The sequence below is a fragment of the Sinohyriopsis cumingii genome, chromosome 11 (assembly GCF_028554795.1).
Source record: "Sinohyriopsis cumingii isolate HCF-2022 chromosome 11, ASM2855479v2, whole genome shotgun sequence".
Lineage (NCBI taxonomy): Eukaryota > Metazoa > Mollusca > Bivalvia > Unionida > Unionidae > Sinohyriopsis > Sinohyriopsis cumingii.
Window position 1 is genome coordinate 103,638,956 of NC_142971.1, and position 19,182 is coordinate 103,658,137.

Here is a 19,182-nt window from a genome sequence, read left to right on the forward strand (position 1 = left end):
TATATATATATATATATATATATATATATATATATATATATATATATATATATATGCATTGACAGTGAACAATACCAACTTTCAGATTATATTTTTACTTGAATTATCTGTAGAAAATAGGACATGCAACTTTTCTATTTGTCACCCCATATAAACATTCTACTGTTATTATTCTTACAGGGACAGGGATATTTCCAAAATCTTATTGGAAGTGGGCTACCATCACGCTTGTATGCATGATCTGTTACTGAGAAATGATTTAATAAATACATTTTCATCATAAACTGTAATTATCTGACTTAAGACGTATATTTATGAATACCATAAAGATTATAATTAACAATATTTAGGATTATGATTTCATAATATTAGACCATATCAAAATAATGTTGTTGAATATTTTTTAAATCATGCTTGCACCAACGTTAAGTTGTTTCACCCAACTTACACTTACTAATCTACTGTTCCATATTTCAGAACTTAAAACTCTAATCCAATGGTTGGTTTGGTTTAGGTTGGGGTTTTATGGCAGGGCAATTAGGGTGGTATTTTTAGGTGCCAAGGCAATTGGATCTAGTCTTTGTACAAAAAAGCTCAACCAGTATAAAACATTACTTTTTCCAAGGTGCTTTTCTTTCATGTGTGTAAACACTCGGTTACTGCCCAGTTAGATGCCAAGAGCAAAAGTTAAGCCGCTTTGCTTGGACTATACATGAGTTTTGTTACATACAGCATGAATTCAATGGTGCCAAACAAGAACAAGAAGTTGATTCAAATTATTCACTGGCTACAGATGTACTAATCAAGACCAGCTGCAAACTGCACATATCTAGATCAGATGTCACATAAGGCACCAGCAGATCTGGGTCTATGCAGTTTGACAGGAGTAATCAGTATAATGAACAACATGAACCCCAATTCTACAGCACGCTTAGATGTCTCTATGTTATTTGCAATTGTACTCTACTTATATATGGTATATTTAGGAAGGTGGGTGTCAAGTCACATTTTTCGGAAAGACAAACACAGATCTGCTGATTAAACAATAATAAAACTACTCTGGTGGCCTAGTGGTTAGAACATCACCCTCATATGCAGAAAGTCACAGGACTGAACCCTGGTCAAGTCATACCGAAGACTTATAAAAAGGATACTAGCAGCTGCTTCACTAGCCCTTAGCATTAAAAGGTTAGTGTTAGGACTGGTTGGCCTGGTGTCAGGATAAAGTGACTGGGTGGGACATCATGCTACATGTCTGCGGTATGATGTACCAGTGCTGGACATCACTATAACCTGCCACACTGTATACATCTTAGTGATGACTGAAAGTTGTTTTAAAGCTACGTTGAAAATCCAAATAACACACACACACTAAAACATAATAAGTCTCCACAGTTACAAAGTAATTCAATGTAATTTTTTAAACCAATTGGTAGAGAGTCATTTTACTAACTGAGCTTCCTTCCATAAATAAAGCATAATTGCATGTCTTATTATAATTAGTATACTTCAACATGCTTATATTGGTGAGATCAAAATCAATTTATGAATTTTTTGTTGTGTCAAGTAATGGAAATGTCTGAAGAATTTCAGAGTTTTGGAAACATACCAGGCCATGTATTCTCACAACCTTTATCCACTTAACCTAGGTTTTACAGCTTAACTGTTTACAATGTTTCTCAGAATCAAATTAGAATCATAGAAATCACATGATATTCTAAAAGTTTAAATCTTGCTCTTCCAGCTCAACAGATTTCAAAACCTAGACTGGCATATGTGATTCTGAAGTTTTGAGATACAGATGGATATAAGCTTACTACCTCCTAAATCATGCCCTACTAAAAAAATAAAAATATTCCAGTCTATTCATATAAACTAAGGGTAATACCTCTCCTTGCTGCCACCATGTGTTGCCAGTTTTAAAAGCTGAGCAATATGAGAGCAATGATGCTTGCATGACTGGATGGTTGGGAGGGTTTTTAAGTAATGTGATTTGGTAAGTATTCTTGGAGAAACACAATTTACTTTCTCCTTCAAATACGTTCCCCAATATCATGATATTAGGAAAATAGGTAATTAGAGGAGGGGATGCTGAACATATTACCTCTACCTCTGGTAACCTCTAAGGATATGCTGGATTCCCCGAGTAATGGATTAACCCTTCAACCTAATTGCTAGGGTCACATGATTGTGACTTCCATGACGCTAAGCTGAGTATCAAAATCACCTTACCTGAAAAATTCACTGGCAAATCCAGTGAAGCTAACAGGCAGTGTTGAGTATTAATTGAGTCTGGTGGTCATCCAGACCACTGACACAGGGCCCACCAGATCTAGAGTTTATTTCTGCAAACTTAAATCTCTGAGATAAAATCCTGTGAAGATAGACTCTGCATGTCAGCCTATGGCTTTTACCATATCTCAGATTGAGATATTGCAAATGAATGCTAATCTTGCTGAAACTGTTCTGATTTCATGAGCTGAAATCTTCATGAGATGCAAGTGATCTTGGGATATTTTTAGAATACACCAAGAGTATAGCCCACTTCAGCCATGAAGACAGGGCCTGTTTTCCAGCTTTGGCTGTAATGAAGAGTCATTGGCATGTGCCTCGACTTGTCTCCCTTTGTTTCAAATAGAGTTTGAGGGCACAATCAGGATCTTGCATGATTGCTGCTCTCAGTTTATTTATGGAGAGTGACTGTATGGTAATTCTTTCATTGCCTAAAGATGTTAAATCTACAAATCACAGTTGTGTCAAGATGACTATTGAGCCAACTGATCGGATCTGAAGATGGTTTGAATCACTGAAAGGGCATGCAACATAGTTTTCCTGCATGCTGACACTAAGGCTACCAGGAAACAGGTTTTGTATGAAAGTATTTTCAGTGTACTACAAGCTAAAGGCTCAAACTTATTGGAATTGAGCCATGTTAACATCCAGGACCAATTCCATTTGGGAAATAGGGTGAGTGATTTTAGCCATTGCAAATCAAAATTAGCTAGCAAATCTGATAGATCCTTATCATGGCTTATATCATGTCTGCCATGATGTTTGAAAGTGTTAGAGATCATTGAGCAGTAGACTTTGATAGTGATTGGAGCCAACATTATCTCAGCCACAGAAAAAAGTCGGTGAGATGGTCAACTGAGGTACTCAAAGAAACAATGCTAAAATTTTTACACCATTCCTTGAACACCCTCAATTTTCTTTCATAAGCTTTCAGAGTTGAGGGCCTTCTTGATTCTCTCAACAGAAGGTGTGAATTGTTTCCTTTGCAGGGCTGTCCTGATAAGATCCTTGTGTGAAGAACAAGATGTTCTGGACAGGAGTGGAACACTTGCGACTATGGTTGCTTGAGAGGATTCACTCTGGCTGGAATCTTTCTGTGTACATCTGGTTAGATCTAATTGATCTGTGACCCAAGACTTGTCCCATCTGAGGAGTGCTGTTAGAATCAGTTTGCAATTCTGACCCTGTAATTTCTTGATTATTTTTATGCCAAAACTGTGGGAGGCTTGGCAAATGCCCATAACCCTTTCCAGCTTACTGGCAATGCATCCACTGCCCATATTTCTGGGTCTGGAGCTAGGGTGACAAAGATGGGCAACTTGTGGTTCCATCTTGTCGAAAACAGATCTTTTGTCCGGCACCCTCAGAGAGTGCAAATCTAAAAGAGACTAATAGATGGAGAGACAATTCTGTGTGATTATGACTTGATCCCTCCTGGATAGTATGTCTGCCAGAACACTGAGTCCGCCAAGATCATGTCAGATTTTTACATTGATGTCATGTTACTTCTTTACAGCAATTAAGAAACTGACAATTTAAATCAGAACACACCAGTCAGGTGCTTTGGTTCCCCTTTGTTTAATGAGGTAGGCCACCACTACTAATTTGTCTGAAATGATGAGAACTGGTTTTCCTGAGAGATGATTCTTCCAAAAATTAAGGCATTGATAATAGCTTTCTTTTCCAGAAGGTTAATGTGGTGTTACTGATTCCCTGATTTCCATGTGCCTCTGACCATAGCAAAATCTGGCATTAGGTGGGCACCCAAACAGTTTGTACTGTCATAGGTATAAAGTGTTATTTCTGTATGTGGTTTCTCCAGAGAGATCCCCGACATCAGCCAGTCCTGACTGCCATTGACTAAGGAAGGATCGTACTGTAGGTATGGTCATGATTTGTTGATCTAAGGGATCAGAGAATGATTGCTAGCAATGTCATGTGCAAGGGGTGCACAAAGAGGTGGCAAAGTGGAATCAAGTCTGCCTCTGCACTGAATAATCCTAGTAGTTGCAAAGATTCTTGCACTGTTGTAACAGTGTGAGTAGGGTATTATTGCCTTGCAGTAGATCGAATTTACCATATCTTTTTGTGGATGTCATCCAAATACGCTGCCTTACTGTAGATGATACTGACCTGAACTGGGTGACAATGTTAATCATAATCTTGGTAAAAGCCCAAGTGCTAATATTTGAGGTCTTTGAACTGATAAACTTTATCGCAGTAAGTAAACCAAAGGAATTTCCATGATGCTGGATGGATAGGAACATGAACATATACATCGGTCAGATTAAGACTGATGGTATGCTTGTCCATCGTGATGGAGAGTCGGATTGATCTCACAGTCTCCCTCTTGAAGTTTCATGGTAGAATGTATTGACTGAGATGAGTCAGATCACCGATCAATCTCAACTTCAAGTTGGCCTTGAGTAAAACCTCAGACAGTGTGGATCTGCACAATCTCCACCACCTGCTGGGTGACAAGTGACCATATCTACTGTTGTAAAAATGCATCTTTCAACCAATCTGATGGTATGTATGTAAGGAGGGGTGAAGAAGATAGGGGAGGGGGTTGGATAAACAATAGATAGACTGTCCCCTGGTATTGTTCTGGGATCTAGATCGAGCACTAGAATTTACATTATATCATCTCTATTCTGCTTATCATCCCTTATTCGTGGTTGTGATGTTTGAGAGTCAGTTCCTGTGCTGCTGGATTCCAAACATCCTCACTCTTTCCTCCAAAGAGTAAGAGTGACCCAAACAGGGTCATCCTTAAGGCCAGGCTGTGGTGTGACTTAAGGAAGGTGGAGTGGAGTCACTAATCCCATCTGACCAAGTCCAGATTGGCAGACTTGGTCATTGCATTGGCCATAGAATGATGTTTGCGCTAATAATCACCCTGACATGGCCATTGCCTGATTTTTCTGCCAGGCGCAAAATGGCTAATAATGCCTAATCCAGCATGGAGGAAGTAGCCAATACATTCCTGACCAGTTTGGAAATAGCTGCAAGCCCATTCTTGTCCACTTTATGGACATGTGAACAGCTGCCATATTCTTATTCATACAAAAGGCATCTGAATGTGTTTTGTACCAGCGGTATGAGAACGATGCTGGTATTTGGCTTTCGGTAAAGATAGTTTTGGCATTACCTGGGTCATTAATCTGACCCAACACCCAATCATAAATTTATTTTATTTTGCTTGATTGGGGAAGTATACTGAACAACAGAGAATCTTCCCCATCATCCAAATCTACCAACTCCATAACCTTGTAATTTGTCATGGCTGTAGGGATTGGAGAAAATTCCAAGGACAGTAAAAGTCTATAGATCTCTTCTACTGCAGCTTGGAAACTAAACTCCTTCCTTTCTATTGTAGGATTGGAGTAAAATTGTTTTGGGGCCAGACCTTGATCATCACTCAACTGAGAGTCTGTTTCGGCCTGCATTTCTGAATATACAAGCTCTGAGGTAACAATGACGATATCCCATCATCTTTATCCAATTCATCAGTTCTGCCTATAGGAAACACCATGAACAGTAAGATGGTTGAATGTACATGTTATGGATGGAAGGTCGGCTTGTGTGGCAAAAATTCAGCATGGAAACCAGTTGTACAAATTCCTATTCTGTATCAAAAGGTACCGTCATCGTCAAAGGTCAGTCTGGACAGATGGATTAACCAGTAAAATCTGTGTCATAAAAGATTATGCTGCCATAGGTGCAATATGACAGTTGGATTGATTACTAAGATCCCCATACATTATATTTGACTGGGCCAGTTTATAAACCCAAAATGCAATTTGTGATGGCTGAACAGTCAGGATGGCCATCTGTCCAATCCTCATGTCGTTACAGTTGGACGGTCAGGACAGATAGTTGGCTTGTATGGCTGGTAGGCCATATGGCTGACTGGTTGGTATGTTAAGATGGTAAGACAGTCGGTATGGTTGGACAGCTGCACTGAGAAAACATGCCCAAAATTGGGATCCAATGGATCCAGTAAGGGACCCATGCATCCAGACTTACAGGCTCTAAGGCCATGTTCAAACATGCGAGGGGACTTATGCTCACTGGGCTGCCTAAAACTGAGGGAATATTCTGCGAAAGCATCAGAAGGGAAAAGAGGCAAAATCTTAGCAACTGCATTGTCTCCTGTACCAGACAATGCATCAGCTGTTCCATGGTCGATGGCAGTAATCCCTCCAGTAACTTTTCCTCCCATTCAATTGACATATATGTAGTTTCTTGATGTCTTAATTTCAGTGGGGTGGACCTCGACAGCGTCCCCCTCAAGGCTTGCCAGAGATGTAAATTTAGGATGTAGACTCAGCACATCCCCCTTCTTGCAAGATTCGGTTCTCTTCTCTTTCCTTTTAGTTGCCTTTTGTAGTATTGTAGACCAAGTGTCTTTGGACCAGTTCGGACAAATGCTGCATGTTGTAAAAGAAGTACATTTCGTACAACCCATACAGTTGTCGTGGTTATCTTCATTAGCCTTACAGCTTTTGCATTTTTTACATTTTGTCACCAATATCAGACTGATACAACGCAAAGAAATAAAATTAGTACAGATATGATAATAATTTATTCAGCTTTGAATGAAATAAACTACAGAGTTATTATCATGTAAAGCAAAACTGGACCGCTAAATCAATAATGCATAGAACCGTAAAAGAGTGTCCATTATTGCAAATATCACCTGTGAGTATGACTAAACTTCAGACTGCAGTAATCACATCAAGCTGCAGTAAATATACACTGACACACTAAGCCAACAACACCTGTATAATGATAGCATGATTGCCATTTCTGTACACCTTAATTTCAGACTTAAATCAGAAAAGGCACTATTGAAACATGTAGTGAAATTACTGACACTATATCATTGACTAAAAATGCAACTAAACACCAGTTGCTAACTCGTTATAATAATATTACGTTGGGACACTAAGTCAGCAACACATGTACAACTATAGGATAGTTGCCATTGTAGTATGTTAGTCTAACAGACTAATTCTGTTTAAAAATATTGGCAAAAATATGAATTTCAAGTATACTACCTGTTGCAGATACAATAACACAAAAACATTTTCTCCAAATTAAGTAGTTGTTGCTGACAAGAATGTAAGGGGAGATAATGGTCAAGAGTTATTGCCCATAGTCTATATGTCTAGACTGGGAAAAGTAAGGCTGGATTTAGGAGATAGTTGGCTTTGATCCATTACAAGAGAATATGTCAGCAAACTGACAATATTTACAATTGTGGCAATGGTCCATCATGCCATTAGTTGCTGTGAATGATGCAGGACATTACATGCAGACACTGATACCAGACCAGATACTATTCCACAGATGCTGAACTTACTTGATCGTTTCATTTTTCCCATTACCCGTGTAATTTCTGTGAGAGCTGCTGTCCCCGACAGTGGATCTATAGCTCCAAACACCCATGTATCATGGTGGTTACCTAGGAGCACATACCTGTCTAGAAAACAGTAAAAATAATTACACTGCTTAATTAACTAATTTAATCAATAAATAGAAGAAAGACATTTTAAGTTTTATAAAATAACTCATCAAAATGCTTGATTATTCAACAAAAGTGAATCTCATCAACATGAATTCTTCAACAACTTTTCACATCACTTTAAAAATTAAATGATTAACAGCCCCAGATTTTTTGTATAAAATGCAGCTCTAATATGAAAAAAGTATTAAGTGTGTCTATATCCATGTGTTATAACAACAAGATATCAGGTCTATGTTTTGATACTGCTACAAGCATGAAGCTAGTCTATATCCAGATGTTATAACAACAAGATATCAGGTCTATGTTTTGATACTGCTACAAGCATGAAGCTAGTCTATATCCAGATGTTATAACAACAAGATATCAGGTCTATGTTTTGATACTGCTACAAGCATGAAGCTAGTCTATATCCAGATGTTATAACAACAAGATATCAGGTCTATGTTTTGATACTGCTACAAGCATGAAGCTAGTCTATATCCAGATGTTATAACAACAAGATATCAGGTCTATGTTTTGATACTGCTACAAGCATGAAGCTAGTCTATATCCAGATGTTATAACAACAAGATATCAGGTCTATGTTTTGATACTGCTACAAGCATCAAGCTAGTCTATATCCAGATGTTATAACAACAAGATATCAGGTCTATGTTTTGATATTTCTACAAGCATCAAGCTAGTCTACATCCAGATGTTATAACAACAAGATGTCAAGTCTATGTTTTGATATTTCTACAAGCATCAAGCTAGTCTATATCCAGATGTTATAACATCAAGATATCAGGTCTATGTTTTGATACTGCTACAAGCATCAAGCTAGTCTATATCCAGATGTTATAACAACAAGATATCAGGTCTATGTTTTGATACTGGTACAAGCATCAAGCTAGTCTATATCCAGATGTTATAACAGCAAGATATCAGGTCTACGTTTTGATACTGCTACAAGCATCAAGCTAGTCTATGACCAGACATTTGAACAATGATTAAGCAAATCAATATCCAGGTGTTCAAATGGTCTATTTCTAGATATCAGTAAAAGTATCAAGTATGTCCAAACACAATAACAAGTATCAAGTATCCCTAAATTTGAACAGGTGTTGGTAGTCTAAATGCAGCTGTTAAAACAGACATGTCCAAAATGTTAAAACAAGTAGTTTTAAGCTAAAACAATAGAAACAAGCATCAAGTAGGTCTATTTCAAGCCATCAAGTACGTCTATTTCAAGCCATCAAGTAGGTCTATTTCGAGCCATCAGAACAAGCGGCAATGTCAAGACCTTTAAAGAAGTGTCAAGTATATCTATTCTAGACAGCAGAACAACTACAAAGTATGTACCTATCCAGACATCAAAACCAATATCAAATATTCCTAGGTCAGTACAAAGGTTAGAATAAGTATGTCTATGTATAGACATTTTAGCAAGTACTGAGTATGTCCACGTCCATGTCCAAAAGAATAGTCTTACAATCACACATAAAATTTTCTTGTTGTTGTGGTGGTGTATGTGTGTATATGTGCATGTGTTTCAACCCTTTTTAAAAGTGAAAGATCTGGTAGCTGTGTGAATACGTTTACTAATGATACAAATTACCAACAATTATAAAATACCTGGTTCGACCTTTCCCCTTATAATTCCAATTACATTTTCCACTGTCACAACCTTCAGGTAATTGTTCACCGTCAATCTGACGCTCCTGAAACACAAATCACATCAAGGTACAACCAATGCTTTTAAGGTATATATAGTTAAAGCAGATCAAACACTATAACATACTGATATAAAACTGAACACAATTCAAAATTTATCATTTTGTAGCAGTATAAAAACAAATTACTGTAACTAAAAATGATTAAAAATATGAAACAAATTGTGGCACTGATTATCCAACCAATATAGGCCAATTTTGGAAAAGTTCCAAGTAAAATAAGGGTTATAACTCAAAACAATTTTGACATTTAAAAAAAATCAAATTTTTGACAAGGTCTTTCTAATGTAAATCCTTATACCAATATCACTTGAATTTATCTAATGCATCAAATGCACTTGAGCAGAAACAAACTTTGTGATGGATGTAACATGTAGGGTCATAGATCGATATGGGTCTGTTAATCCCATCAAAAGATATGGTGGGTCATGCCCCTCAACTGTAATTTATAAAATTATTAGGATTTTAAATAGCATTTAGTCTAAAAAGAATGGCAGGGACAAGGAAATAGAATATTTTTGCAAATAAAAGAAAAAAACTGGTAATTTTGTGACAAAAGATTTCAGACATGACACATCTATATGCATAATGGATTACACTAGAGATCATTTGGAGTAGCATTATATATATCTATTTTTGTAATTTTTATTTACGACTAAATTGTAGTGATTATCTATAACTAAATTTCACATTCAGGTATAGGTTCTATTTTAAGATATTAAGAGTGCAGCTTGCATAGGATCTATAAATAGGTGTTTACATAGGTGCTTACAATAATTAATAAAAATAATAATAACAGCAGCTTAAAAGTTTGGGGTTGTTTCCCTTTGGACAGATCAGTCAGGTGATTTCTTAGAAAAAATTTATTTCTGATTAGGTGGGTTTTGTCCAGCGGATACTTTTACAATGCAGAAGACTTGCAAAGTGTCATGTAGCTAGGAGTAAAATGCACTTTCACCTCTTACCTTTGTATATATGTAAATGGAACTAGACAATCTTTCATTCTTATTTCTTATGTTCTTGTTGTAACATCAAGTCTGCAGATGAATTTAATGTTGTGCTAAGATATCTAAGAGTAAACATTTGTTTTGAAAATTCATTGGAATTATAAAGTGCTCATTTGACTACAGCATTCTGGGGCTACAGTTGAACTATTCAGATGAGTTCTGGACATGCCATTGTGATTTGTCAGGACTGTTGGTAGACCAGTTCATTCAAGGATCTGAAATTTATTCGAAACATTTGATTCTCTTGTACTTGTATAGGACCATTTTGGGATTATTGTGGACCCAATTTATAATACTTAAGGTTCCACTTAAATTTTCATTTATGTAACTTTGATAATTAAATGTTTTGTTAAGTTGCTTCTTTCTGTTACTTAGTTTATGACCATAGGGTCATAACAGTAGGTACTGTAAGAGTCAATTTTGTCCCACAATTATATCCAGATGAAATGGGTTAAATATGCCTTTCTCTTCCTTGAATAAATATGTATGAATGTAACAACTAAAATGTTTATATCATTTATTGCCAAAACATATATATCCAAAATTGTTCATTTGCATGCAATGTCTGATAAAACATTATTTTTTCAAATAATAAAAAAACAAGTTCTAAATGATGAGCATTTTTCCATTAGATTCAGTAGATTAACTCAGGCACCTACTTTCATTAAAATAGTTTGTGCAGGTACACATTTAGCTTTGACATGCCATCAGACTCTTACCAAAATCAGCCACAGAAAAAGGCAATTTATGTATTTCTTGACAATGTTTTTTCAAAAAAGTTAGTGCATACATTTTGTACATTAATAATATCCAAATACTGAACTTTTAGAGAGGAACTTAAAATGTTTAAACATCAGCAATGAAACCCATTTTGTTTATGCATTGTTGAGGGGGATCTTACTTTATGTTAGAAATAATTCTAAAAAACCTTCTTGATGATGATTGATACTAATATTTCAATCCATTTTATAAAGGGAAGAGAAAGTACAATATCAGTGAACTAAATGGCATGTGAAGCACTTGTTCAACATAAATAGATATCAGTTTTGATACATTTATACACACATACAAAAAATTATTGTATGCATTTATAGACACAGAGACATCAGTTTAGATTAGATAATACTTTATGGTTTTACAGATGCAAGGTACCAATGAATGCTGACGGACTTAAATTTGCAATGTACCAATGAATGCTGACGGACTTAAATTTGCAAGATACCAATGAATGCTGACGGACTTAAATTTGCAAGGTACCAATGAATGCTGACAGACCTAAATTTGCAAGGTACCAATGAATGCTGATGGACTTAAATTTGCAATGTACCAATGAATGCTGACAGACTTAAATTTGCAAGGTACCAATGAATGCTGATGGACTTAAATTTGCAAGGTACCAATGAATGCTGACAGACCTAAATTTGCAAGGTACCAATGAATGCTGATGGACTTAAATTTGCAATGTACCAATGAATGCTGACAGACTTAAATTTGCAAGGTACCAATGAATGCTGATGGACTTAAATTTGCAAGGTACCAATGAATGCTGACAGACCTAAATTTGCAAGGTACCAATGAATGCTGACAGACCTAAATTTGCAAGATACCAATGAATGCTGATGGACTTAAATTTGCAAGGTACCAATGAATGCTGACAGACCTAAATTTGCAAGGTACCAATGAATGCTGATGGACTTAAATTTGCAATGTACCAATGAATGCTGACAGACTTAAATTTGCAAGGTACCAATGAATGCTGATGGACTTAAATTTGCAAGGTACCAATGAATGCTGACAGACCTAAATTTGCAAGGTACCAATGAATGCTGACGGACTTAAATTTGTTGAGTTTCACACACCACAACCAAATGTTATTCTAGTAATAGGTTATTCATGCATATCATTATATGCTGTAAAAGTAACAATTCAGTTGTTGCATATACAGACTACAAAAACTATTTTTTAAAATCTCCAATTTTAGCATAAAATGGCTTTTGTATAGTCAAATGTAACAACATCAGCATGTTCCTATTATGTAATATATAAAACAGTTTTTTTCCAAAATCAATTGTAATCTTTAATTTTGAAATTTTGATGAATTTTGAACCATGGTATTACCAGATAACTAATTTTATAAACTCTGTAAATTTTTGGCCCATATAGAGAGCTTTTCAGTATCTATCTCTTGGAAAATTGGCTTTTTTTCATGAAATGAGGTTCTCAAATCAATTAATTCAAGAGCTGTGCCCCCATTTTTTGCAGCAGTAGTTGATGTATTCATGTATGAAAAACAGAAGATTTATTTAAGAAGTTTGTGCATTAGAACTTAATCAAATCTTACATGTTCAGTGCTAAAGTGAATGCAAACCTCTGAATGTTCTCATAACTACATACCTGGTTGCACTAGCAAATCCAGGACCAATTCTGTATGGTATATCGAGTTTTCCTTTCCAGGTATCAGGAGCTGATGGACCACCGAGTTCCCTGAAATTTGCAATGATTTCACTTACCATGCTTAACCATGTATAATTTATGCTAAACCATAAATAGCTCATGCTTTATGCCCAACAACAAATAGCTACAGAGCCTTTTGCTCAAAGTTCAACTGCAGATCGCTAGTGCATTATGCTCAATTGCAAATAGCTAGTACATTATGCTCAATTGCAAATAGCTAGTGCATTATGCTCAATTGCAAATAGCTAGTGCATTATGCTCAGTTCCAAATAGCTAGTGCATTATGCTCAGTTCCAAATAGCTAGTGCATCATGCTGTTCACTTCAAATCATTGATATTATATATAAAAAATGCTCTGATTCACTGCCAATGAAAATCCAAGTCTACATTATGTTATGTTTGCATTATACATAAGTTATAGTAAACATCAACACCAATTTAAATCTTAGCAACATTTAACTCACAAGATCTGTTATTCATGTACCTACTTTTCAGCCTGAAATTAAATTTCCATTACCTGAGAAAGTGGACTGCATCGCCATAACTAATTGGCTGGCATGGAATCTTAACATTAATGGAAGTTTTTTCCACAGCTAGTCTGTGAGCATACTCTGAAAGAGGACAAAATGATGTAACATGACAATAATGGGAAATATCCACTAAAGGTTAAGTTACACTGCCATAATTATAAAACAAAATTAACGCCCCAGCAAGTCAATACGAATGCCCCAGCTAAAAGTGTTGATTTGCTATTAGACATAATCTCAGAGCACATCTTAAAACTAAACAATTAAATTTGAATCTAAAGACCTGTTTGAGAAAGAAAATGGAGGAACAGGAACTAGGTTGATAATTATTGAGTCCTATTTGCTGACAAGATTTAAAAATGTCTCCGTTCTTAAGCTGAACCAAGGAAACATTAAACTGGGAAAAGTACAAGTAACAGAGCTAGGCAAAACATAACAAAATCATCAGTAAAAACAATCACAACTATCTGGGTCTCCTATATTGCACATCTGTTACCATGACAACGGGCCCATTCTTGATGATAAGCAAACTAATAATGAATATTTGTAGTGTAACAGATGATAAGCAAACCAATACTTCTACACAAGTTTGACAAATATTTACTAATGACATTTGTTTTTGATAACAACCCCACCCTAACTTGTAACAAATTTATTAAGGTGGACTCCTAATCTGATCATGGGAGAAATTTTTAAATAGCATGATTTTTGTTTCCTTTGATCTATGAAAGAATTGTATTTTTGTCAAGAGCAATGTTATTTAAATGTCTTCTTTCACTTCTCTAATTTGAGAAATTTCTGGTCAAATTTAATACACCATAGGATGGAATTGGAGTACACAGACTGTATTTGGCCCCAAAAATCGATAACAAGAAAATCCACATTAAACATTTGTTTTTTTTTCATACCTCTAGCAGGATAGAAAGGAGTAAGATAGTCCCCATGTCCACCAACAGCTCCACGTTGCACGCCAGTGTTTGGCATCCACCAGGAATGCGGGTATGTATCTGAGGCTCCAATAATATTGTAATCGGCTGGATCAATGTACAATATCACACCAGATGCATTAAATTGTTGAGCATTTAATACCTGAAACAGTACTACATAACATGAAAATGGTATTACACATCATGAAAACGGTATTAAACATCATAAAAAACTGCATATTAAATCCATTATCAGAAGATAACCAGGTATTTGTCTTTGTTATATTTCTGAATCCTTCGTGATGAAATAATGACCAGCAATGTAAAAATGATCTGCCTAATTACAATGCTCGGACATACTTTTGAAGGAAATAAATACTGGTTTCACTCATTTTTGTGTGGTAGCAGCTTTTGTGGACTTTAGGTTTCTGTAAATGAAGAATTTAAAGATCCATAGAAAAATCTGCCACATGTGAATGAAGAACCCCCACCCTCTTTTTTACAGATACACTCTTAGCAATAAACAAAACTAAGCTATGTAATACATAATTTTCAGTACTGTCATTTAGTAGTATTTTTTAAGCTGTAGCATGTTTTTTGTATGTTAACCTGTAGAAAAGAATTATTAATCATTTTATATTGTTTCAATGCACATTTACATATAGGGCAGGGTCCCCGAGTGGCCGAGTGGTCTAAAGCACTCACTGTTCCAGATCACTTCCATCTCACCTCTGTCTGCGTGGGTTCGAGTCCAAGGCTCGGCTAGCGTGGGTACATGGGAAAGCCAGCCAGTAGCTTCTTGTGGGTTGGTGGTTCTTCCCTGGGTTTTCCAGGGTTCTTCCTCCACCAGTTATACTGGCCGCCATGTATAGCCTATCTTGTGCTAAAAAATGGCATTAAACCCTAGAACAAAAACAACAACAGCAACAACATATAGGGCATTTGGTAGCTTTCATTCCCAGTTGGTGCTATAAATAGATATGTTACAAGATCAGTAAAGAAGAGGATCGAGAATAAGCATAATGAATTTAAATACTGCAGGGAAATTAAAGAAGCACTAGTTAAACAATGCTAGCATACTAAAATGTAGATTAATTCTTATGCAACTTGATCTTTCATTCAAGTAAAACTGTCATGTTGCATAATATGTTAAATCAAAATTAGCAGGAAGAATATAAGATATATATATATATATATATATATATATATATATATATATATATATAATACAAAACCTATTGTTTTGGATCACAATTACTAATGAAATACTAAATGCTGCAGAGTTAAGTGGAGCACATGCTTCTCAGATTTTTGGACAGAACCTTACCAGGCATATGAATGAAATCTGGTCTGCTTATCAGACAATATCACTGAAAATGATTTACACAAATCCAGCATTCTCAAAAGTAATGATAAATACATCCGATGTTTCAAGCATTTTAACGCAAGTTACAATTATTCATTCTGCATCAATGAGCCTGATTGACGAGTCTTAAGGTCCACAAATGTGGTACACTGATATTCATCATTGATGTCTTTCTTGTCCTTGATGGTCTACGTGACCTGTTGAGAATAATGGTTGTGTAGGTGCGACCATTCAAATTTTTAAACAATAATACCCACCCCCAACCATAAAATCTTCTTTGTGGTATTTGTTGTCAAGTCTAGTAGTTCAGCTTGGTCCATAGTGTCATGAGGCAGACACAGACAAAATGATTCCGCTGTATTTCAATTTAATTAGCATCTTTGTACTTTGTCTGCTTCTGAACATGAAATATAGACACTGCCTGCTAACTGCGCTGTGCAAGGGGCAATTGGACAGATGTTTAGTTCTCGTGTGGAATAACAACATTATCCACATCCTAAATCGTAGATTCTTCGTGATCCAGCGAGCATCTATGTTACTATTTTGTGTTTTGTAATTTGGGTATTTGTAGAGGCTAATCTTTGAAATTAAAGATTATATAAAATATATTAGCTAATGAGTTCTTCATCTGTAATGTAGCCCTACACATCCTGTTACATGTTTATTAGGCTGATGTTCCAAGTGGTATTATAGGAGAAATATGAATGCCATTTTAATTGACATTTTGATTACTTCAGAGATTAAAGCAACAGTTACATTTAGAAATGAAGCAAGACTGTCAGGAATTAAATAAACTGACCTTGTCACCTCGAAATATTTTCCCGTAACGTGCAATAACTATCTTATTGGTGACATCAATGGACAGATTATCTCTGACGAACATGAAATCTTCAATTCGTCCATAGTTGACATACACCAGGTCACCCTGTAAATACAAAACATGTTCTAAAGCAGCTATTTGTTTTCTATTGTGCATTTAATGTCCCATATTTAATAAATATCAGGTAATTATTTATTTTCACCATTGTCCAGAAACAACATCAATAAAACAATTTAGTACCAACATTATGCAGTGACACAATTATTTATAAACCAATTATCAAACTTTCCACTAATCAGGACTGGTGGAATCATTTTCTGATCTTAAAAGGTCTTTTAATCTGTATAATTCATCTAGAATATCATTTATTTGGACAACATCAGTGTCTCCAAGAAACTTTGGATATTCAACCTTTAACATTACCCTAAAATTAAAATAAACAAAATAAAGTATATGTAATTGTAATTGCCATGAGAGAAGCAGGTTGGACTAGCTTTGGCACTCCACACATATTTGTGAAGCTGTAAGTTGGAGATACGAACACAACTGTAGTGCCAAACTTCTGTTGTTAATGACAGGACCATAATTGGCACTGTTAAGTGAAATGCACAAAATCTGATGGAGTCTTGTTATAGAAACGCAATTTCTGAGGCAGAAATTGACTTCATCTTCTCATGCTAATATTTTATGACTGTGTTTACCATGGCCACTGCCTTGATTTGACAGAACATCTGCTAAGTCAAGTCTTTATTAGGGAATGGCGTAAACAAACACTGACTATTGATAACTGAAACTTACTAGCTCATTGGACTAAGAACATTATGAAAGTTACTAGTCCGACAGAAAATCTACTAGCCTCGGGCTAGCGGACTACCGCTAATTTCAAGCCCTGTTAACATACCATAAATCCATAAATACTTGATTTTAAGTCCACTCAACTAAAATTCAATCCCCTTCCTGGTTTTAGGGCTGCAAGAGGCTATGGTTTCTTTCACCCTCCCATTAGTCAATGCGTACATTGCAAATCTGTCTGTAAGGGGTGGCTTGTCATCAGTGAGTCAGAGTTGCACTTCAGACAAATAAACAAGCCAAACTAGATTAAAAGTTAAGAGGTAAAATAAATATAAAACCAGTGCAAAACTAAATACACTTCTATTATTGAGTGGAATATGTGACAAAATAAATTGACACAAACTACACTAAAGTATGCCTCACTTTGCAGTAGATAATATTTAATTTAAAATGAATACTGTAATGAAATGGATGAACAAATTAAGGTACAAACCATATATACATTTCTGGATGGGAATAGTGACATAAATATTTTAATTTACTCTGTAGGAATAAAAAATTTGGTAAATAATGTTGTCTTATAAGCAAATACTTTCCATACCAATTGGTGATCTTTAAGACCTAATTTACTATGTGGAGACACAAAGCGCACAATCTCAACTGCAATGCCCTTGACCTTTGACTTCTAGATATTCCAATTATAGGAGTTACATCATCCTGACTTATTTTGCATTTGAAGTCAGACAAGGACTGGGTGCTAGCTTACTTAATTTATCATCCAGAAATCAAGATCTCAATTTCAGCTCCAATGACCTTAAAGTCTTCCGCTGACCTATGGAATATATAATAGAGAGATGCCTCTTCTAATGTGAAATTTACCCATGATGTCTGAAGAACATTAGGTACAGAAAATATGCAATATCACATGAAACCAAATCCCAATTCATGACCTTGACCTTTGACCATGAGCTTAGACCACCAATTCATTAGGTTTCTGCCTCTACCCATGGCCCATGAGTAATCCATCTATTTGGGAAAAGAAAAATATACTACAGCAAATCAAAATTATACTAAGTCAACTTCAGATGGCTTGACATACAAACAAAACCTACAATTGCTAATCATTGCTTTTAGTTAATGTTAAATATTGCATTACAAATTACAAGTTACTTTTGCAATCAACAAGCATTTCTGAGTCTTTCACTACCCCCCTGAGACCAGGTCCCTAGTGTCAAAATGTGGAAATCATTAAGACAACAACCCATGGGAGCTGTGGTGGATTAGTGGGTAAAGTTTTGGACTCATCAGTTTGGATAGACTACCAAGTTTCTCATTCACGTTTTTAAGGTTATTGGTTTCTTTACTCTTAATAAATAAATTTGGAAGCATTCCAGAAGGAAAATGTTCCTGTTTTATTGGACCCTAAAACTTAGCAAATATACATTTAAAATAATCTATGAGTAATGGCAGACAAAAACATAATACACATTACAGTGATAACATTAATGTCATTAATCCAGATATATTAAATTTCTCTGTGTTTAGAAAATTAATGTATAAATAAAAATCATGATTTTCCTCAAAATACCATTTCTGTAGAATGAATATCTTGACTGTGTTCAAACATCAATACCAATCAGATGTGAGTTATGTAATGTAGGTTATGTTAATATCTTTGCTTGCTTATAAAGAACACTTACAAGACATTGTTTTGCTGTTTTCTTTTATGAATACAAAATGCAGGTTATCATTC

General features: G+C 35.5%; 1 protein-coding gene across 4 annotated transcripts in view; it reads right to left on the reverse strand.

Annotated features, from left to right (window-relative positions):
* Nucleotides 1-19,182, reverse strand: part of LOC149789193 (N-acetylated-alpha-linked acidic dipeptidase 2-like) — a 101,199-nt gene that overhangs the window by 39,504 nt on the left and 42,513 nt on the right. For all 4 annotated transcript variants that reach the window (XM_089975340.1, XM_089975342.1, XM_089975343.1 and 1 more), the window contains 6 exons: nt 16,617-16,742; nt 14,434-14,614; nt 13,516-13,609; nt 12,939-13,028; nt 9,440-9,525; nt 7,661-7,780 (listed from right to left, as the gene is read on the reverse strand). In XM_089975340.1, the coding sequence (XP_089831466.1) occupies nt 7,661-7,780; nt 9,440-9,525; nt 12,939-13,028; nt 13,516-13,609; nt 14,434-14,614; nt 16,617-16,742 (697 nt within the window). The remainder of the gene's footprint in view (nt 1-7,660; nt 7,781-9,439; nt 9,526-12,938; nt 13,029-13,515; nt 13,610-14,433; nt 14,615-16,616; nt 16,743-19,182) is intronic.